Here is a 17853-nt window from a genome sequence, read left to right as displayed (position 1 = left end):
TTTATAATAAACAATTGTCACGGGGAAAAAAAAAAAAAAGTTGCATGTATATTTAGAATAAAATTCTTTTTATCTAAAATTAATTATAGAACTTCTTTGTGGTTAAATGTTCTTTAAAGAATTGAAGTGTTTTTACTGTGTATCAAAAGTACTTAACTATAGACTTTAAAAAACACTTATACGATTTCACTCATGTGGAATTAAAAAAACAAAACAGATAAACATAGGGAAAGGGGGGGGAAAGGGAAGCAAACCATAAGAGACTTAACTACAGAGAACAAACAGGGTTGCTGGGAGGGGAGGGGGATGGGGGCAATAGGGTAACTGGGTGATGGGCATTAAGAAGGGCACTTGTGTTGAGCACTGGGTGTTCTATGTAAATGATTAATCGTTGAATTCTGAAATCAACATTACACTCTATGTTAACTAATGAGAATTTAAATAAAAACTTAAAATGCTTATGTTAAAGCAAGACAGAAAAAGAATTGATTAATATGATGTGGCATATTCATTTTTAAATGTTAATGAATATGCCACAGTATATTGTCCTTTAGCTACTTCTAGGGTATAGGCTTCATTATGTTTATTTTTAGAAATTAGCTTTTAGCCTTAAAGAACTTCACCTAGGGCCAAAGATGAAAAGAATGCTTTACAAACCTTTCCTTCTGTCTGGGAAGTTCTGGAAAGCTGTTGTTCGGTGTATGTCAATAGTGATAGAGTGCCCCTCCATGAAAAAGATCCAGACAATTATATAGAGAATAGTATGGTCATTGCGTGGCTCTTTAGGATATTGGCCCCTAGAATTTTATAGCTCTGTACGTTTTTTCCAAGAGAAGCATAAATGGACTATTGCAGCAGTCTGGGTGGTGTTCTTTTCCTCACCATCAATGACCAGGACTGGTTTAGCTGATGTTTCTCCAGCGTCCCTGAGTTCTGTTTTTCCTCTTCCTACATGTCCCTCCTGAGGCTGCAGGCCTCTTGAAAGATGACATTCTCAGAAAAGTATAGGGTAAATTTAATATCTTTAGCTGATATGCTGTAGCTTCCCTTCGTATGGATTAGATAACACATTATAGTAAAATACAATTTATTTCCTCAAAAATAATTTACATTTACATTAATTTCAGAAACGGATTTGCATTTTAAAAGTTAAAATACTTTTTGTATTGTTGATTGTACTGTTTTATTATTTCATGAGTCCTGTTCTTTTACAGCATTATCTGACACTAAAGGGAATTTTCTTTTGAATGGGAATTTTGTTGTAAGTATGTCAAAAAAAGAAATCAACATACAAGGAGCTATTTTTGAATACAGTGGTTCAAACAGCTCAATTGAAAGAATTAATAGTACTGATCGGCTGGAAGAAGAAGTTGTTTTGCAGGTAAATTCTCAGGAGTCATTAATAAGACTTAGTTTTAATCCTATTAGTAAACTGATGGTTAAGGACTTTGCATTTATCAAACATAAAAATGATGTCTTTCAAGAATATCTTTTTATGAATTAATTATATGCTCCTGTGTATTTCTATTGAGGTTTTGTGTGTGGGTAATTTATACAACCCTGATGTACGATATTCCTTCAATATTCCTGTGGAAGAGAGGAGTGACCTATTCACATGGGATCCATATGGACCATGGCAAGATTGTACCAAGATGTGTCAAGGTACACTGGTATTAAGTAAAAGAGAAGTTTGCCTGTGCATGCTAGTATAACTTGGAGTACTTTGGAGGCAGTCTGCCTATGGAGTCCCCCAACTGTCTACACACACACACACACACACACACATATCACCACACCAACATACAAAGTTTTCCTACCCTTTTTCTTCTACTTTTCTCCCCATTCATTTTTTCTGATACTTAACAGCCTCATTAGTCTCTCCCCTTGCCAACATTCTCAATTACTGCTTTTTTTTCTCATTCTTTCTTGCAGTTGAAAGAAGTTTCTCTAACTTGTAATCCACCCCTCTCCCCCAGTTATTGGGGGGGATACATTCCAAGACCCTCAGTGGATGCCGGAAACTGTGGATAGTATCGAACCTCATATGTACTATGTTTTTTCCTATACATATGTATTATGATAAAGTTTATAAGTTAGGCACAGTAAGAGATTAACAATAACTGATAATAAAATCAAACGATTGTAACAATATACAGTTGACTCTTGAACAATACAGGGGTTAGGAGTATCAACCCCCACGTGCAGTTAAAAATTTCACATATAGGGACGCCTGAGTGACTCAGTGGTTTAAGTAGCTGCGTCCTGCTCAGGTCATGTCCCAGATGGAGTCCCACATCCGTCCATCTCCTTGCTCAGCGGGGAGCCCACTTCTCCCTCTCCCTCTGCTCCTCCCCCTGCTCATGCACTCTCACTCGCTCACTCTCTCAAATAAATCTTTAAAAAAAAAAGTTCACATAAACTTTAGACCTCCCAAGAACTTAACTACTAATAGCCTAATGTTGACTGGAAACCTTACCAGTAACAAGCAGTTAACACATATTTCCTATGTTATATGTATTAAATACTACAGTTTTACAATAAAGCAAGCTAGGGAAAAATACTAAGAAAATCAGAAGACAAAATACATCTATGGCACTGAAGTGTATTTATTGAAAAAAACCATGTGTGAGTGGACCTGCACAGTTCAACCTCATGTTGTTAAAGGATCACCGGTACTTAGTAAAAGTTCTGTGAATGTGGTCTCTCTCAGAATGTATTGTACTTGTGATGATGTGAGGTGATACAATGCCCACGTGATGAGATGAAGTGAGCTGAATTCAGTAGGCTTTTGACAGCATTAGGTTCTGTAGACCTTCAGGTGGTACATTAGAAAGTGGATCATTTTCTGGACTGTGGTTGATGCAGGTAACTGAGACCACAGAAAGCAAAACCACAGATGAGGGGGTACTAATATATACTGTTTTTCAGGGAAATAAGTGCTCTCACCCACTCCTTTCCATATACTTTCCCAGTAACATATCTCCTCTTTTCAGTGTTGGGGTATCTGACATCTTTTCATTCTCTTACTTTCCTTCCATGACCACAAGAAAATACATTTGTACTGTTGGCATCAATAACTGAAAGGAGCATAGCGGGAAATGGAAAAGCAGGGACATTTACCGTGGAGCAAGAAAATGAAGAGACTGGAGTCTTTGGGAAATCTGTAATTATGGATACTTAATTGTGTAATACTTTTCAAGTCAGTAAGTTTGAGAGACTACTTAGTTTTTTTTTTTTTATTTTTTAAGATTTTATTTATTTGACAGAGAGAGACATGGCGAGAGCAGGAACACAAGCAGGGGGAGTGGGAGAGGGAGAAGCAGGCTTCCTGCCAAGCAGGGAGCCCAATGTGGGACTCGATCCCAGGACCCTGGGATCATGACCTGAGCCGAAGGCAGACGCTTAACGCCTGAGCCACCCAGGCGCCCGACTACTTAGTTTTGAATTAAGACCCCAATTCTGCATTCAAGTTTTAAATTCTAGTGGATAAAACCAGCATGAGTAGATTTTCTTGGCATAAGGTAGCAAAGGCAATGCTACAGTTATGCACAGAGAACCACAGAGAAGATGGAGCCATTTGTTAGGAGATTCAATCTGAAGGTACAGGGAGGTTTGGTGCAGTGGAAAGTAGTTCTCATGGGGACTGGAGAAAAGTTTTGGGAATTAGGGGAGCGGTGGTCCAGAGGAGAGGGTGCTTAGAACCATATGGAAATGAGCTGAAATAAGGTGGGTAGCCAGAGGCAGTGACCATGGATTATGGGAATGTGAGGGACAGACTAACAAACTGACCTCAAGGTGCCAAAGAAATTGTGGTGCCCCATTCAGAAAAAAAACACAGGCTTGGTCCTGTGATGTTGGGATAGTGGTGCTCAGAATGATTGCATGGGAACAGATGTTTTCACTGGGACAGTGTCTCTGGAGGGAGGCTGCCATAGGTGGTCAAGACTGACTGGCATAAACACTGGAAGGAGGAACAAAGCTTTGGTAATGGAGGAGAAATTCATTTGACAGAAGGATCCTAGATCTGCCTTACAAAGGGAATGGAGATTTGGGGAGCAGGGAGCAGTGTTCCAGCACTAAGTGGGTACACTGGTCTGTGGCAGTGGATATGGGGAGCTAGGAACAAATCCAAACATCAGGTGAGTGACGGAACATGCAAAAAATATGGGGAACACCCAAAGTAAAGAATAGCAAGCTCCAAATAGAAGGTTGGACATGACATGATGAAACGGTTTGGGAGTCTGAACCAGAAAGAGATCTCTTAAACAATTCTGGGCTGGGGGGGAACAAATGATCAGTTCAGTTGCCACATAGTATACTATGATTATATTCCCTCTTTGTGTGTAACTTTTTAGTGTCTCTAGAAGGAAATTCCCTCAGGGACACCTGGGTGGCTCAGTTGGTTAAGCATCCCAATCTTGATTTCAGTGCAGGTCATGATCTCAGGGTCATGAGATCAAGCCCTGCATCCGGCTCCCCTCTTGGCATGGAGCCTGCTTAAGATTCTCTTTCCCTCTGCCCCTCCCCCACTGTGTGTGCGAGCACGTGCACTCTCTCTCTAAAAAAAAATTAAAAAATGAAATTCCCTCAGTTTTGTTATTCTGTGTACTGAATATAATGAGTTCCCAAACTTTGTTAAGATTTTATTTATTTGAGAGAAAGAGATAGCAGCAGAGAGCAAACACAGGGAGGGAGAGGGAGAAACAGGCTCCCCGCTGAGTAGAGAGCCCACGTGGGGCTCAATCCCAGGACCCTGAGATCATGACCTGAGCTGAAGGCAGATGCTTAACTGGCTGAGCCACCCAGGCACCCCATGAGTTCCCCAACTTTGTGAGAGCTATAAATTTTATCATATTTTCAAGTGCATTGTCTATTGGTTTCAATTTTCCTTTACTTTTTAATCAGTCTCCTGTTAATATGGCACTCTTTTCTCTTGCTCTAATTTGGTTTTGTTGCTTTTAGTCCTTTTACATGGCTGTTATCTTGAACTTTCCCCTTCATTATTGTTCTGGAGATTTTCTTCTGTGTTGGATTCCCTGTTTTCTACATCCCATGAATTCCTCTTTTTACTTCCCCCACTGGTGGAATAGATCCCTCAGGATATTCCTGAGAAAGAGAAGTAGTTTCTTGTGACCTTTCATATCTGAAAATGGCATTATTCTACTCTCACATTTGATCAGTAGTTTGTAATAAATTTTAAGTTAGATTATTATGCTTTAGAGGGTTGAAAGTCTTGTTTTCTGGTTTCCTGTGTTTCCACATGACACTTTCCTTTGTGGAAGTTTGTGGCTCCTCTCTTTAATTCTAGTGTGAAATTTTAGGACATCAATTTGCCTTGATGTTGGTGTGTCTTTCATCTATTTTCCTAGGTCATTAGGATGCCACTCACATTTGGAGACAGATTCTTTGACTTGAGAAATTTTACTGTATGATTTCTTTGGTAGTTTCCTCACATTGAATTTTCTCTTACATGTTTCTGAAATTTGTATATTTTAGACATTCAACCTCCTAGACTGATCACTATTTGCTAATTTCTTTTCTGAATTTACATTAATGTTTTTACCCCTAACATCTTGCTTTTGTTTCATAGATGTGTAGTCTCTGGCAGTATTACTCATAGTCTTTAAATTTTCTTCTGACATAATCTGTTTCATTTTAGTTTTATTTTATTTTTGTTTATTTTGGTCTTGTGTGTCTTAGTGGATTTCCCGAAATGTCTGTTGATCCTTAGCTATTTGTTCATATTTAAGCCTAAAATGCTGATTGAAAGTTCTGGGTTGGTCAGATAAGTCAAGTAGGGCCTCATTATAGAGTAATTGGATCACTCAGTAGCCCTTTCATGTGTCATTGGAGGAAAAGCCCCAGATGTCATTGTCAGTTGATCTTTTGGGGGTTAAGGAGCCTCTCAGGAGAGGAATCTTTTCATCTTCTAATGGTCAGCAGGGAGGCTTGGGAACCATCAAAGCTTGGAGCCAGAGGGAGATGGAAAGAGAGTCAAGTAGGCTGGTTCTTATCATTCAGTATGGAGACATTTTCTTAATTCCCCTATTTTTGGAACAGTGCTTCCCCAACTTCCCTGAGCTATGTCTGTGCCTTCAAGTTCAGTTTCTCTAGAGCTTTGCTGTCAAGTATGGTAGCCACTAGCCAGATGGAGCTAACCCATTGAAATGTGGTTTAAGAGTGAAATGCACAATGGATTTTGAGAGCTCAGTATGAAAAAAATACCAATTTTTATATTGATATGTTAAAATGATATTTTAGATACTTGAGGTTAAACACATTAATATTAAATATTTCACCTATGTTTATTAACATGACTACTAGTAAATGTGAAATTACCTACGTGGCTCACATTCTATTTTTATTGGATAGTGTTGCTCTTGACTAGAAGGGTAGGAGTCTATTCTTCATAAGTGCTTTTCAATCTATTATCCATTTTTTTTCAGGCCTACCCTTCACACATTCACCTCTTCAGCAGAACCTGGTGTTTTCAACCCTGGGATTTTCTTGGATTCCTTGGCATGAATGGTTTATTATTCACTTGTTTCCTCCACAGGCTTGTTTCAGCTTTCTTGGCTCTGTGATTTCCATCTACTTTTCATATTCAAAATCTCCTTTTCTTACTGTGTTTCCTTTTTTATTCTTTTGCTCTTTTAGGTTTATTCCTTTTCAAAATTCCTTATGGTTTTTTCAGATGGTATTTAGGAAGGAGCAAAGATAAACATGCATGTTCATGTTTGGCTAACTGAAAGTATACAGTGGAACTTTGATGAAAGAGAAACTTGATCATGTCACTGACTGCTTAAATTTTTTCCTGTCTCCTCATTGCAGAAAGTGGAAAGTTCTGTCTACTCTGGCCCTTTATAATCACTTTTGCTTTTGCTGTGCTTATGCTGCATACAACCAACCAGCAAATCTCAATGGCTTTGAAAGACCAACGTTTATTCTTTGTCCTCCTATGTTTTAGCTGCTAATGGCTATGACTCTTCTCAGTTTGGTATCTGCATCCATATCATTTAAAAAAATTAAGATTATTTTTTAGAGCAGTTTTGGGCTTATAGAAAAATTGAGAAGGTACAGAAAACACACACATTCTCTTTTTTACCTCCCCCCCTCCCGTTCCCCTTTTAACATCTTGAATTAGTGAGGCACATTTGTTACACTTGATGCATTATTAACTACAGTCCATAGTTTACATTAGGGTTCACTCTTTGTGTTATACATCCTACGGGTTTTGACAAATATTTAATTGCACATATCTACTATTACAGTATCATGCAGAATACTTTCACTGCCCTAAAAATCCCTCCCTCCATGCCCCCTCGAACCTAATAACCAATGATCTTTTTAATATCTGTGTCTTTTCCGTTCATGATTCCAGGCTGAAAGATCAACCCCATCTGGAAAGGCTGTTTTAGAGACAGGGGAAAGGGAAAGTGAGCTGGGCAGAAGTATATAGTAGCTTTTAAAGCTTCTGCTTAGAAGTGGAAAGAGTCACATCCTTTTGCAGTTGGTTGGCGTAAGCCCAAAGTCAATGAACAGGGAAGTATATTCCTCTCACGGGAAGTTATAGTAACATTGTAGCAAGTGGAGACATGCAATTCTCTAATGAGGAAAAGGGAAGCAAATAATAGGGAACCCATAATGTACTACAGAGCATCAGTGCCAACCCTGACCACAGCTCTCCACTACCCAGTCCAGCCAGCTCTAATGAATCTCTTTCTATTCCTTATCTGGCCCACCCTCCTTGTATCTCTTTACTAAGTAAACTCCTCAATCTTTCAGGATTCAGCTTGTTTACTCCAGAAAGTCATTCCTGACTAAATTAATATGCTAGTCTATCCTGTATCCTGTGTTGGAATTTTTTTGCTTTCTTAGCTGAATCCTTTAGGCTCTTAGCAGAATTAAATAATTCTAGAACATCTACTTAAAAGAACTTTCCGTTTAATTTTCATTTGACTTTGGCCAAGGTCTTCACAGAAGAAAAATTACCTGCATTCGGAAGAGTGATCACGTGGTAGTGTCTGATCAAAGATGTGACCACTTACCACTTCCATTGTTTGTGACTGAAAGGTGCAATACAGACTGTGAACTAAGGTAAAAGAAAAATGTGTAATGTAACCAGGTTAAAATTAATAAGTGAGATAAGATATAAAGCATCTAGTACAGAGCCTGCTCAGATGGATATGTAATTAATGTCTATCCTGTGTCCCTGCTGGTATAAAATTTCAGGCTCACTAATTTATTATGAGACTTGGCAACTGATTTGAATGTTTGTTCATAGTATTTGATGAATACCAGTATATAGGCCTCAAAATTTTGTGTAAGAAATGGAAAGAAATTTGTAAAATATATGGGTAAACTCTAATCTTAAAATCCATGGTTTAAAGATCTGAAACAAATTTTGTGGAATGATTGTATAATTCCCTTTGAACTTATGAAGCAATAAACTTTTAAAAGTTTAAGGATTGAAGAATCAGTAGATTGGTTTCTTGATCTTATCAATATCTTGTCCATTAAACATTAAGAAACATGATCCTAGATTATGGGGCAGGGAAGTATCCACTTCTAAATTTCCTCTCTTTTGGTGGGGGTCATGTGGGGGGTCTTAGAGAAAAGCTAAGAACAACCCCATCTAGTGAGTGATCATTAGCATCCAGGGATGGCCAGAACCTCTCATTCAGCAAGGAAGATCACTTTTATATATTTATGTTGTTTGAAGGCATAGCGGAAGAGCTGCTTGAATAAATCTCATCCAGTTATTGCCGTGGAGTGAAGCACAATGAAATCCTCCAGATGTTATTGGGAATTGAAACAAACTCTGTGAATTCTATGCTCTGTTATACTGTTGCACTCATATTGTTTGATAGATTGCTAGACTATAATTGGGATAATTTGGCTAAAATTAGCAGATTTTTACTTGCAGAAAAAAATGGGTTACAAGAATGAGAAAATGTGATAGGCTCTATAAAAACCTAGTTTTGCCAACTTTTAAAGGCTTGGTCTTATTGATACAGATTCCCAGATATTTCCTGATAATGAAATACTTCAGTGTGGTTGCATAGAGAGATACTACCTGATTATGAGTCAGATATATTCAGTCCTAAATCTGCCAGTAAGTAATTAGGTAATCTTGATCTACGCAGTTGTTTTCAAAGGCTTTTGGGAAAGCTTGGGGTTCCTTGAATCTACCTCCAAAGGCACCACCAGATGCCAGAGTGCAGTCACAAGGTACAGTGCTGCCTCCGTATCTCCAGCTTTAACCAGACCACCTGCATTTTTATGTTTGGAGAGCAAGTTAAATTTTATTTTGTCGGTGGGGGGAATGATTTCTAACATAAGTCAAGCATTTATATTACGTGAACACATATCTCTGAGCATCATTTTCTCATCTATAAAAATGAAAGTTTGGGCTATGTCAGAATTTTTCATCTAATGATATATCAAGTATTTTCAGGTGGCTTGTCAGTCTTTTCAAAATTGAATCCTATGCATGAATTTCTCTGAATCCGTATTTTTAAATCGCATTAATTGGCATCCCTAAGTGTAATAACATCCTTTTTTCTAGGTGGCACGTCATTGGCAAAAGTGAATGTTCATCCCACTGTGGTCAAGGATATAGGTCCTTGGACGTCCACTGCATGAAGTATTCCATTCATAAAGGACAGACTGTTCCAGTAGATGACCACTACTGTGGTGACCAACTTAAACCTCCCACACGAGAACCCTGCCATGGTGACTGTGTCTTAACAAGGTGGCATTATTCAGAATGGTCCCAGGTACAAATAACCAGTATTGCTTAAGAAAAGTTGTCCCCCCCCCTTTTGTTAAATATTTGTTACTCTATATTTTTGTTAAAATGTTATTTTTTTCATTTGTCACCACTGGTTTTTGTTTTTGTCCTTTTAATCAGTGTTCCAGGAGTTGTGGAGGAGGGGAAAGGTCTCGAGAATCTTACTGTATAAATAACTTTGGCCACCATCTTGCTAACAGAGAATGCCAAGATATTCCCCGAGTGACAACCGAGAATTGCAATGAATTTTCCTGTCCCAGTTGGGCTACTAGTGAGTGGAGTGAGGTAACATTGAACAGATGAGGCTAAGAACTGTTACAATATTTTGTAGGAAAGCTTTGCAATTTAAGGCTTTAAAGAAGTCAAAAGTAATTTGTTCTTGCTTTGTAAATAACTATTATCAAGGCAATAACAAATTAATGGTTTGTTCTTAAATTATACTGTCTGGCTAACAGTAACATTGATTGGTGTTTAATCACTAACCATTTTCATAAAGTCCCAGTGTCCACAGTAGCCTGAGATATATACTTAAGGTTAGTTTTGTACCTTTGTTTCTAGGACAAATGGATGCTGCACTGGGATTTGAGCAGCAAATTTGGGGTGGCTGATCTTACTTGGTGAATATCTCTGGAGGACTGAAGGGAAAATGTCATTAGGAATGGTCTTTCATGTGCATTTTAATGTGTGACTTGATCATTGTGTCATTTTTTTAGGCATTTATATTGACTAATATTAAAAATAATGATCATTTGTGTTCTTTCAGTGTCTTGTTACATGTGGAAAAGGAACAAAACAACGGCAAGTGTGGTGTCAGCTGAATGAAGATCACTTGAGTGATGGTCTCTGTAATCCAAGTACCAAACCTGAATCTCTGAGACCATGTGAGCTTCATACATGTGCTTCCTGGCAAGTAGGACCGTGGGGTTCTGTGAGTATGAGAATGGTTTTCCTGATTTAATTCATCTTTATAGAATAGCACCAGAATTGCGGTGTGTTCACTCTCTTAATGGAGGCAGCTAAATTTGGGTTGGTTTTTTGGGAAAATAGCTTTGAAATGTAACCTCTCATCTATACAATTTTATCAGTGCTGCTAATTTTGCTGTGGTAAATAGTTCAGCTTTGCTTTTGAACCCACTTGTTAACCAAAATGCTGCAAATATATTCTTCAGCTTTGCTTAAACTATAAATATTTTCATGCTCTGTGTCTAAATGAGCTTTACTGCATTTAGAGTAGGCATTGTTTTAGAAGTTTTGCCAAACAGGCAGCTAGGAATTTGCAGGATGAGCAGTGGTCAGGCTGGATGAAGATGGACAGCCTGTTAACCCATGGAGGTTGCCACTGTGGATGGGAAACCTTGTCTCATCTTCCATTTAACTTTATGCTCTTCCTTCTTCATCTCTTTGAAATTTATTTAGCATGTTAAAAGACATACATACACCAGGTAGATTTTGAAAAAGTGTTTAGTCCCCCTAAATTACATTAACTCTGCCCCCAAAATATCAAGGCTCTATTGACATTTTTACATAACTTTTCAAGGCTACGATAACACTTGTCCATTTTAACATCACTATTATCTACCTTGGAATAAATGTATATTGATTACATTTGCTAATTTTGTATGGGATCCGATGTAAAGGACTAATGAAAAGATCTGAAAGTATGTTAACTGTATTAAGAAAATTAGGCTTGTACAATTTTTGAGTAACGGTGTTGGATACGGGCTTGTATTCCAGTGCACGGCCACATGTGGACGTGGGTATCAGATACGTGCTGTTAAATGTGTCAATGAGCTGCTCAGTGCAGTGTTAGATGACGGGGTCTGCCATGGAGCCAGCCGCCCAAGTGACAGGCAGGTAAAGGACACCTCTTCGTGGATTATAAACAAAAAGTTTTGTTACAGGAGGATGAATGTGTTAAACTTATTTCATACATATTTGTCCTACTAATATCCCTTGCAAACATGTTTGTGCACATGTGTGTTGGAGAATTTATCTTTTTAAAAGTGTTTCCAGCTTTATAGCTTTATTAACTTTTTTAGTCTTTATCTGCCATTGAATCACTCATTTAACGTAGATGTTTTCATCCTTCACACTGCAGAAGGATAGTATCTATTGTGAATACGGCATGTTGTACTTCCTGCGGGTAGTGTTCTGTGTGCACCTCAGGATATTTCAGCTTAGTGGTATTTTTGAAGGACTATTGCTCTTTTTCTTTTCAACCACCGGATAGAATGATCCAAACCTTAGGATTCAGATTTGTACTATCCGCTTGTAGCCCTTGACAGTACTTTGTACTTCTGAAAAATTTAAACTTTTACATTATTAATTTGTAATTCTGCAGCTATTCTTGAATTAGACATGTGGAAGAATGAAGATTTTAATAGAAATCAGAATGAATTCATTGATGTTTTGAGATACATTTTTCTTTTGAACAGGACTGTATAGTCATACCTTGCCCAGTTATCCCTAAAATTGGGGCCACTTCATTGTCAGCTGTTCCCATAGGAAAGATAGCCCAATGGCGACATGGTTCTTGGACCCCAGTAAGTGAATTCCTTTAAGAAGTACAGTGTTTGGGGGCGCCTGGGTGGTTCAGTTGGTTAGGTGTCTGACTTCGGCTCAGGTCATGGTCTCGGGATCCCGGGATGGAGCCCGCATTGGGCTCCCCAACTCAACGGGGAGCCTGCTTGGCCCTCTTCCTCTCCCTCTGCCCACACATCCCCCCCCCCACTAGTGTTCTCTCTCCCAAATAAATAAATATCTTTAAAAAAAAAAAAAGTACAGTTTTTGTATTATGGAGGCTTTTACACATCAATAATGGTTGCTTCAGTTTAGCCAAATTAATGTTATGCATTCATTCTCAGGTAACTTAATGGAGTAGAAGTGATGTAGGGTTCAGAAATAGATAATTTAGTGGCTAAATGCTGCTCTATCCTGCTCTTACCCAGAGCTCTGTGTCTGTGGGCAAGAAATTGAAGTTTTCTAGGTTTGTTTTCTCATCTACAAAATGGGGATGATAATATTTATCTCACAGGTGGTTATGCAAAGCAGACATGAAATTAGGCTTTTTATCAGCCTTTATTTGGAGTATATGCTTTGTTTTAATCTTATATAGAAGCTATATTAGTAAGCTTCAGGTATTCTCTGTATATTTTAATTATGGGATCATATCGACCCTGTTAGATGTTTAAAGTTATTTAAAATAAGATTGTCTCATAAAATGTTTCCTGAATCTTATTCTCATTGCAAATGTAGGATCCAAACTGAGTGGGGTATTCATTGCCCTGTCTTTATTTGACTCAAAAGTGAAACCAAGTGATATCATTTAAAATCTTTTTTCAAGAAACTTCATGTTTTAGAAATCTGAGCAAAAGCTACCTGAGAGAGGTACTGTGTAACACTTTGGTTTAATCCTTTTTTTTTTTTTTTTTAAGTGCTCTGTGTCTTGTGGACGAGGTAATCAAGCACGCTATGTAAGTTGTCGTGATGCTTATGATAGAATAGCAGATGAATCCTATTGTGCCCATTTACCCCGACCTGCTGAAGTATCTGTCTGTTTTAACCCTTGTGGGGAGTGGCAAACTGGGAATTGGTCACCTGTAAGTATTTTTATGAGAAAAAAATAAAATTAAAAAGTTTAAATATAATTGATATTTAGTATAATAATATAACTTATTACATTATAAATGTTGGCTAAATTTGTGATCAGTGTTCAGCTTCCTGTGGCCATGGGAAAACAACGCGACAAGTTTTATGCATCAACTACCATCAGCCAATTAATGAGAATTACTGTGACCCTGCAGTTCGCCCTTTGATAGAACAAGAATGTAACCTGGCAGCCTGCCCACCCATGTACAGTCACTTTCCAAGTTCCTCTGAGCAGCCGAGCCATTTTCCAGGCAGGAATTTTCCATTAACTCACAAACCAGAAGATCATCAAAATCAGGGGGTCCATCCGTCTATCAGAGGAAACCAATGGAGAACAGGACCATGGGGATCAGTAAGTCATCTTTATTGAGTTATATTAATTCTGTAATTTTGTTATATTATAGCCTTTTAACAGATATGTATGTAATGACATCAAATACTTTTAATGCTAAATTTATCTGAAGATCAACAGTTTAAATCTTAAAAGGATTAAGCGATTTTTGATGCAGATGACAAGTCCCCAGAGTTCTTATTGAACTATACACTAATGTGATATTATGATTACAGAGGAATGCACTTAAAAACAATCTGATTAGAGTCCATTATAATAAAAAAAGAATTTTTTAAGAGGTTAAGACTGCAAATGTTTATTAAAAAAACAAAACCTAGAAATTACTGTAATAGTGCAGTAGGCGGGTGTAAAACCATGAAACTACAAAGGTACAATTGTAGCTCTTATTTTACATAAAAGTTGAGACAAAGGAAAACAATATCAGAGTTAAGTGACTTCATCTTTTTTTGCTTCCTTTCTACTTAATACTTAAGACGGGGCTGAATTGGCTCTTGCAACCTTTACTATTTCCCCTTTCATTGACAAATTCTAATACACTCCTGTTTTTGGCAGATTTTTCAACTCAGATTATTCCAGTGAGGGGAATTTTAGCAGGGGGAGTTTGCATCTGGTCCAAACACTGATCCCCCCCCCCACACACACACTATGTAATTGCATGATGTGGCATCCACAGTTTGTTTTATCCTCGTCAGTGCTCTAGAAGCTGTGCTGGAGGTGTTCAGCACAGGGTTGTGGTCTGCCAGGATGAAAATGGACAGAGTGCCAGTTACTGCGATGCAGCCTCCAGGCCCCCAGAGGCCAAGCACTGTGACTCAGGTCCTTGTCCGCGGTGGAGCTACGGAAGCTGGGGAGAAGTAAGTCCTGATGTTTTCTAAACTTGTGGAGATGATGAATCTCTGAAGACTGAAAGTTAAGTACTTCACACTGTTACTGTGGGATAATCTTACTTCATGATACTACACAGAAAGGTTTATTTTTAGGAAAATCTTGTTCTTTTAATAGACTGTCTTGGTATAAATCACTCCTGTGTGATAGGAAGTACTCCAGATTTTTTAACAGAATCTAATATGCTAGCCAATATGTCTGTGAACCCGTAATGCCTCTCTAAAATTAGTATATTATTGTTTTCTTAGAAAATTTGGTTGATATAAAGAGAAAATTAGATTAATATATAGCCATGCTGATATCCTATTTTACTGAGCCATTCATGTGGTGAATTTTCTAAGCAGATAGTTGTCAATTATCGAGCACTTCATGTCCTGGCATTCTTCTAGACACTGGGGATATGAAGATAATTTTTAAAGTAGTTCTCATGAATACTAATTCCACCTATATTGTGCATGAGAAAGAACAAGAAAGATTTATACTGGCTTTGGATGAATAAAATCAACTAATTTAGTTAAATATTTTTGTCTAATGATTTTTAGTATATATTTTCTCATAGAGCATTTGGAAATCCTTGTGTAAAGATACACTTCTGACCAGGTGCTATTAAATACCAAGTCCATTTTAAAAATGTTCTTTTACAGTTTCCAAAATGGAAATGACATTTTTACTCCTGAGGTTAGGCAAACTCATTGTAAAAATTGAAATGATAGGAAAAATTATGAAGAGGTAAGAACTTTTAACATTTGATACATTTCCTTCCAGACTTTGGTCTTGTGTGGATTCCACAAATAGATTCATATTACATAGGCTGCTTTGCCACCCACCACTTTCATGTAACACATACTGAACATTTTTCCCTGTTTATCAATTTAGGTCTATCTTACTAGCTTCCGTGAATACCCAGGAATCTATTGATAGGTTATCATAAATTAGGGAGTTAATACTTATTACTTAAGTAGATCCATTTTATTTGACTTGTCTATCTTACAGATCCTTGGTATCTTACTGAAACATGGTACTAATTCTCAAAATTTTGTGTAGTATTTTTTTTTTAAATAATAGAACTAAAACTTTTTTACCCAGGAAGAAAATTTTAGCATTAATACTTATGTATTAGACATGAAATAAAGCAATATAATACTGTCTTTAAAACCACATAGTTTTGAATTTTCTTATTTTTAGTGTACACAAACATGTGGAGGAGGAATAAAGTCAAGATTCGTAATATGTCAATTTCCCAATGGCCAAATGTCACAAGAGCAAAACTGTGAAATCTTAAACAAGCCACCTAGTGTGGTACAATGTCATGTGCATGCTTGCCCTGATGAGGTGACATGGCATCGGGGACCATGGAAATCGGTACGATAGTAGTATTATTTTTGCCTGTTTTGTTTTGTTTTACTGTGCCCCCTTTAATCGCTTGTTTGTAAATTGTGGTACACACTGTATCTTCCGATTTTTTTACTTTAAGCAGATTACTGGCCATCTTGGCTTGTGGTATTAAATTTGGTAGTTTGGAAGAAGAATCCATTCAATTTCAAGTACTGTACTATAAATAATAGTTTTATATGTATTTATTTTTTATAAGTAATATTGAACCATAGCACTATTCTAATGGATATATTTTCTCCAGTACATCTTTGGCTTGTCCTCTAATTGTAAATGTTTGACTATACGCATTTGTATATAATGTTAACATTGTGCTTGTTACAATGGCAAATTAAGGCTGTGTCTTGTTTAAGTGTATAACTGTATGGCTTTTGTCTGTCAATGTCTAGTAACTGATCCAAAAGCAAGTAACATTCTTTAAAACTTTTTTTTTTTATCATTGTTAAACTTAGTATCTTGTTTGGAAATGTGAAAATATTAAAAGAGAAATTTAAAGTGAATTGTTTACAGTTTGTTACATACATCATGGAAAAATATTTGTATAGTAATTTATATGAATATTTCTTCACTGTGTGGAGTTACTCTGTTTTGGGGATGTTTTAATTTATTTTGGAGCCACAGACAAAATTCATTAATTATTGTTCATGACTGATTAATTTAGTATATTTCAAATATCCAGGCTTTGAAGAATAATTAATATATAAATATGTTGACATTAGCATGTTGGTCACTTTTGATATTTTAAATCCTAAACAACCAAGTACACTTTTTCCAGGTGAAAAACAGATGTCTATTTATAATTTATAAAGTTATACAATTCTTTATTTGGAAAATAATTATAACTCTTTATAACCAAACCTGATGCCTGCACTTGGTTTGCTTTTCCCAAGTCAAAGCTTTACATTGTGATGTAAACCTAAGTTTCAGACTCCTGCTGTTTGATGAGTAAGTCAAGTTCTAGTTCAGGCTGAAATGCATCTCTATAGTCAGTGTGACTGATATAAAACAAAAGGAAATTGTAATTTTATAGGAGGATCCTAAATTGCTACATCACTTTGTTGGAACTAACAAAAAACATATTTTGCCATAGAAAGCATTCACTTATTAATAAAATATTGACCATCTATATCCTAGGCACTGTGCTACAGAAATTTAAAAAAAAAAAAAAAAAAAAAGACCTATTTCTTACTCCTGTGGAGTTTATAGCCTAGTTGGAGAGATTTGAGTAGGAACTCAACTATAAAAAGATACCCTTTTTTGTTAGCCATCTTACACTGAAAATTCACTTTTTCTTTACTAGATCTGTTACATTGTCTTTCATTTTTTTGGCTGTAGTTTGCAAGCCTAGTTCTTAATAAAGCTATGGATTGCTTTCTTGGAGTTTTGTCCCAATTAGGAAAGCAAGCTCCTGACCAGTTAATTAGAGGATTAAATTGTAATGGCATTTGTTTCTGAGCACAGAAGTTTTATTTTCTTACTCATTCATCAATTCATTAATTCACAAAGCATTAAACATTTGTGCTAGGTATCAAAATACCTAAAATTGTTTCAATCATATTTTCTATTTCAGGGGTCAGCAGACTATGGCCCATGGACCAAATCTGGCCTATTGCTTTTTTTTGTAAATAAGTTTCATGGGAACACATTTTTTTTTTAGGTATTATCTATGGCTGCTTTTGATACTACAGTTATTGCAATAGAGACTGGCCCTTAAAGTCTGAAATATTTACTATTTCGCCCTTTCGGGAAAAGTTTGCTGACCCCTTATTTAATAAACATGATG

At 36.9% G+C, this 17853-nt stretch overlaps 1 protein-coding gene across 1 annotated transcript in view; it reads left to right on the top strand.

Annotated features, from left to right (window-relative positions):
* Positions 1–17853, top strand: part of ADAMTS20 (ADAM metallopeptidase with thrombospondin type 1 motif 20) — a 160158-nt gene that overhangs the window by 72992 nt on the left and 69313 nt on the right. The window contains exons 17-28 of the mRNA XM_081818953.1: positions 1215–1381; positions 1533–1662; positions 7971–8097; positions 9569–9779; positions 9914–10078; positions 10557–10721; positions 11528–11647; positions 12229–12336; positions 13228–13392; positions 13503–13793; positions 14486–14647; positions 15864–16040. Coding sequence (XP_081675079.1) covers positions 1215–1381; positions 1533–1662; positions 7971–8097; positions 9569–9779; positions 9914–10078; positions 10557–10721; positions 11528–11647; positions 12229–12336; positions 13228–13392; positions 13503–13793; positions 14486–14647; positions 15864–16040 — 1988 coding nt within the window. The remainder of the gene's footprint in view (positions 1–1214; positions 1382–1532; positions 1663–7970; positions 8098–9568; positions 9780–9913; positions 10079–10556; positions 10722–11527; positions 11648–12228; positions 12337–13227; positions 13393–13502; positions 13794–14485; positions 14648–15863; positions 16041–17853) is intronic.

This window comes from Leptonychotes weddellii, chromosome 5, assembly GCF_054177405.1.
Source record: "Leptonychotes weddellii isolate Sample4059 chromosome 5, ASM5417740v2, whole genome shotgun sequence".
NCBI lineage: Eukaryota > Metazoa > Chordata > Mammalia > Carnivora > Phocidae > Leptonychotes > Leptonychotes weddellii.
Note: the sequence above shows the minus strand (reverse complement) of the source record. Positions and strands in the feature narration are given on the sequence as shown.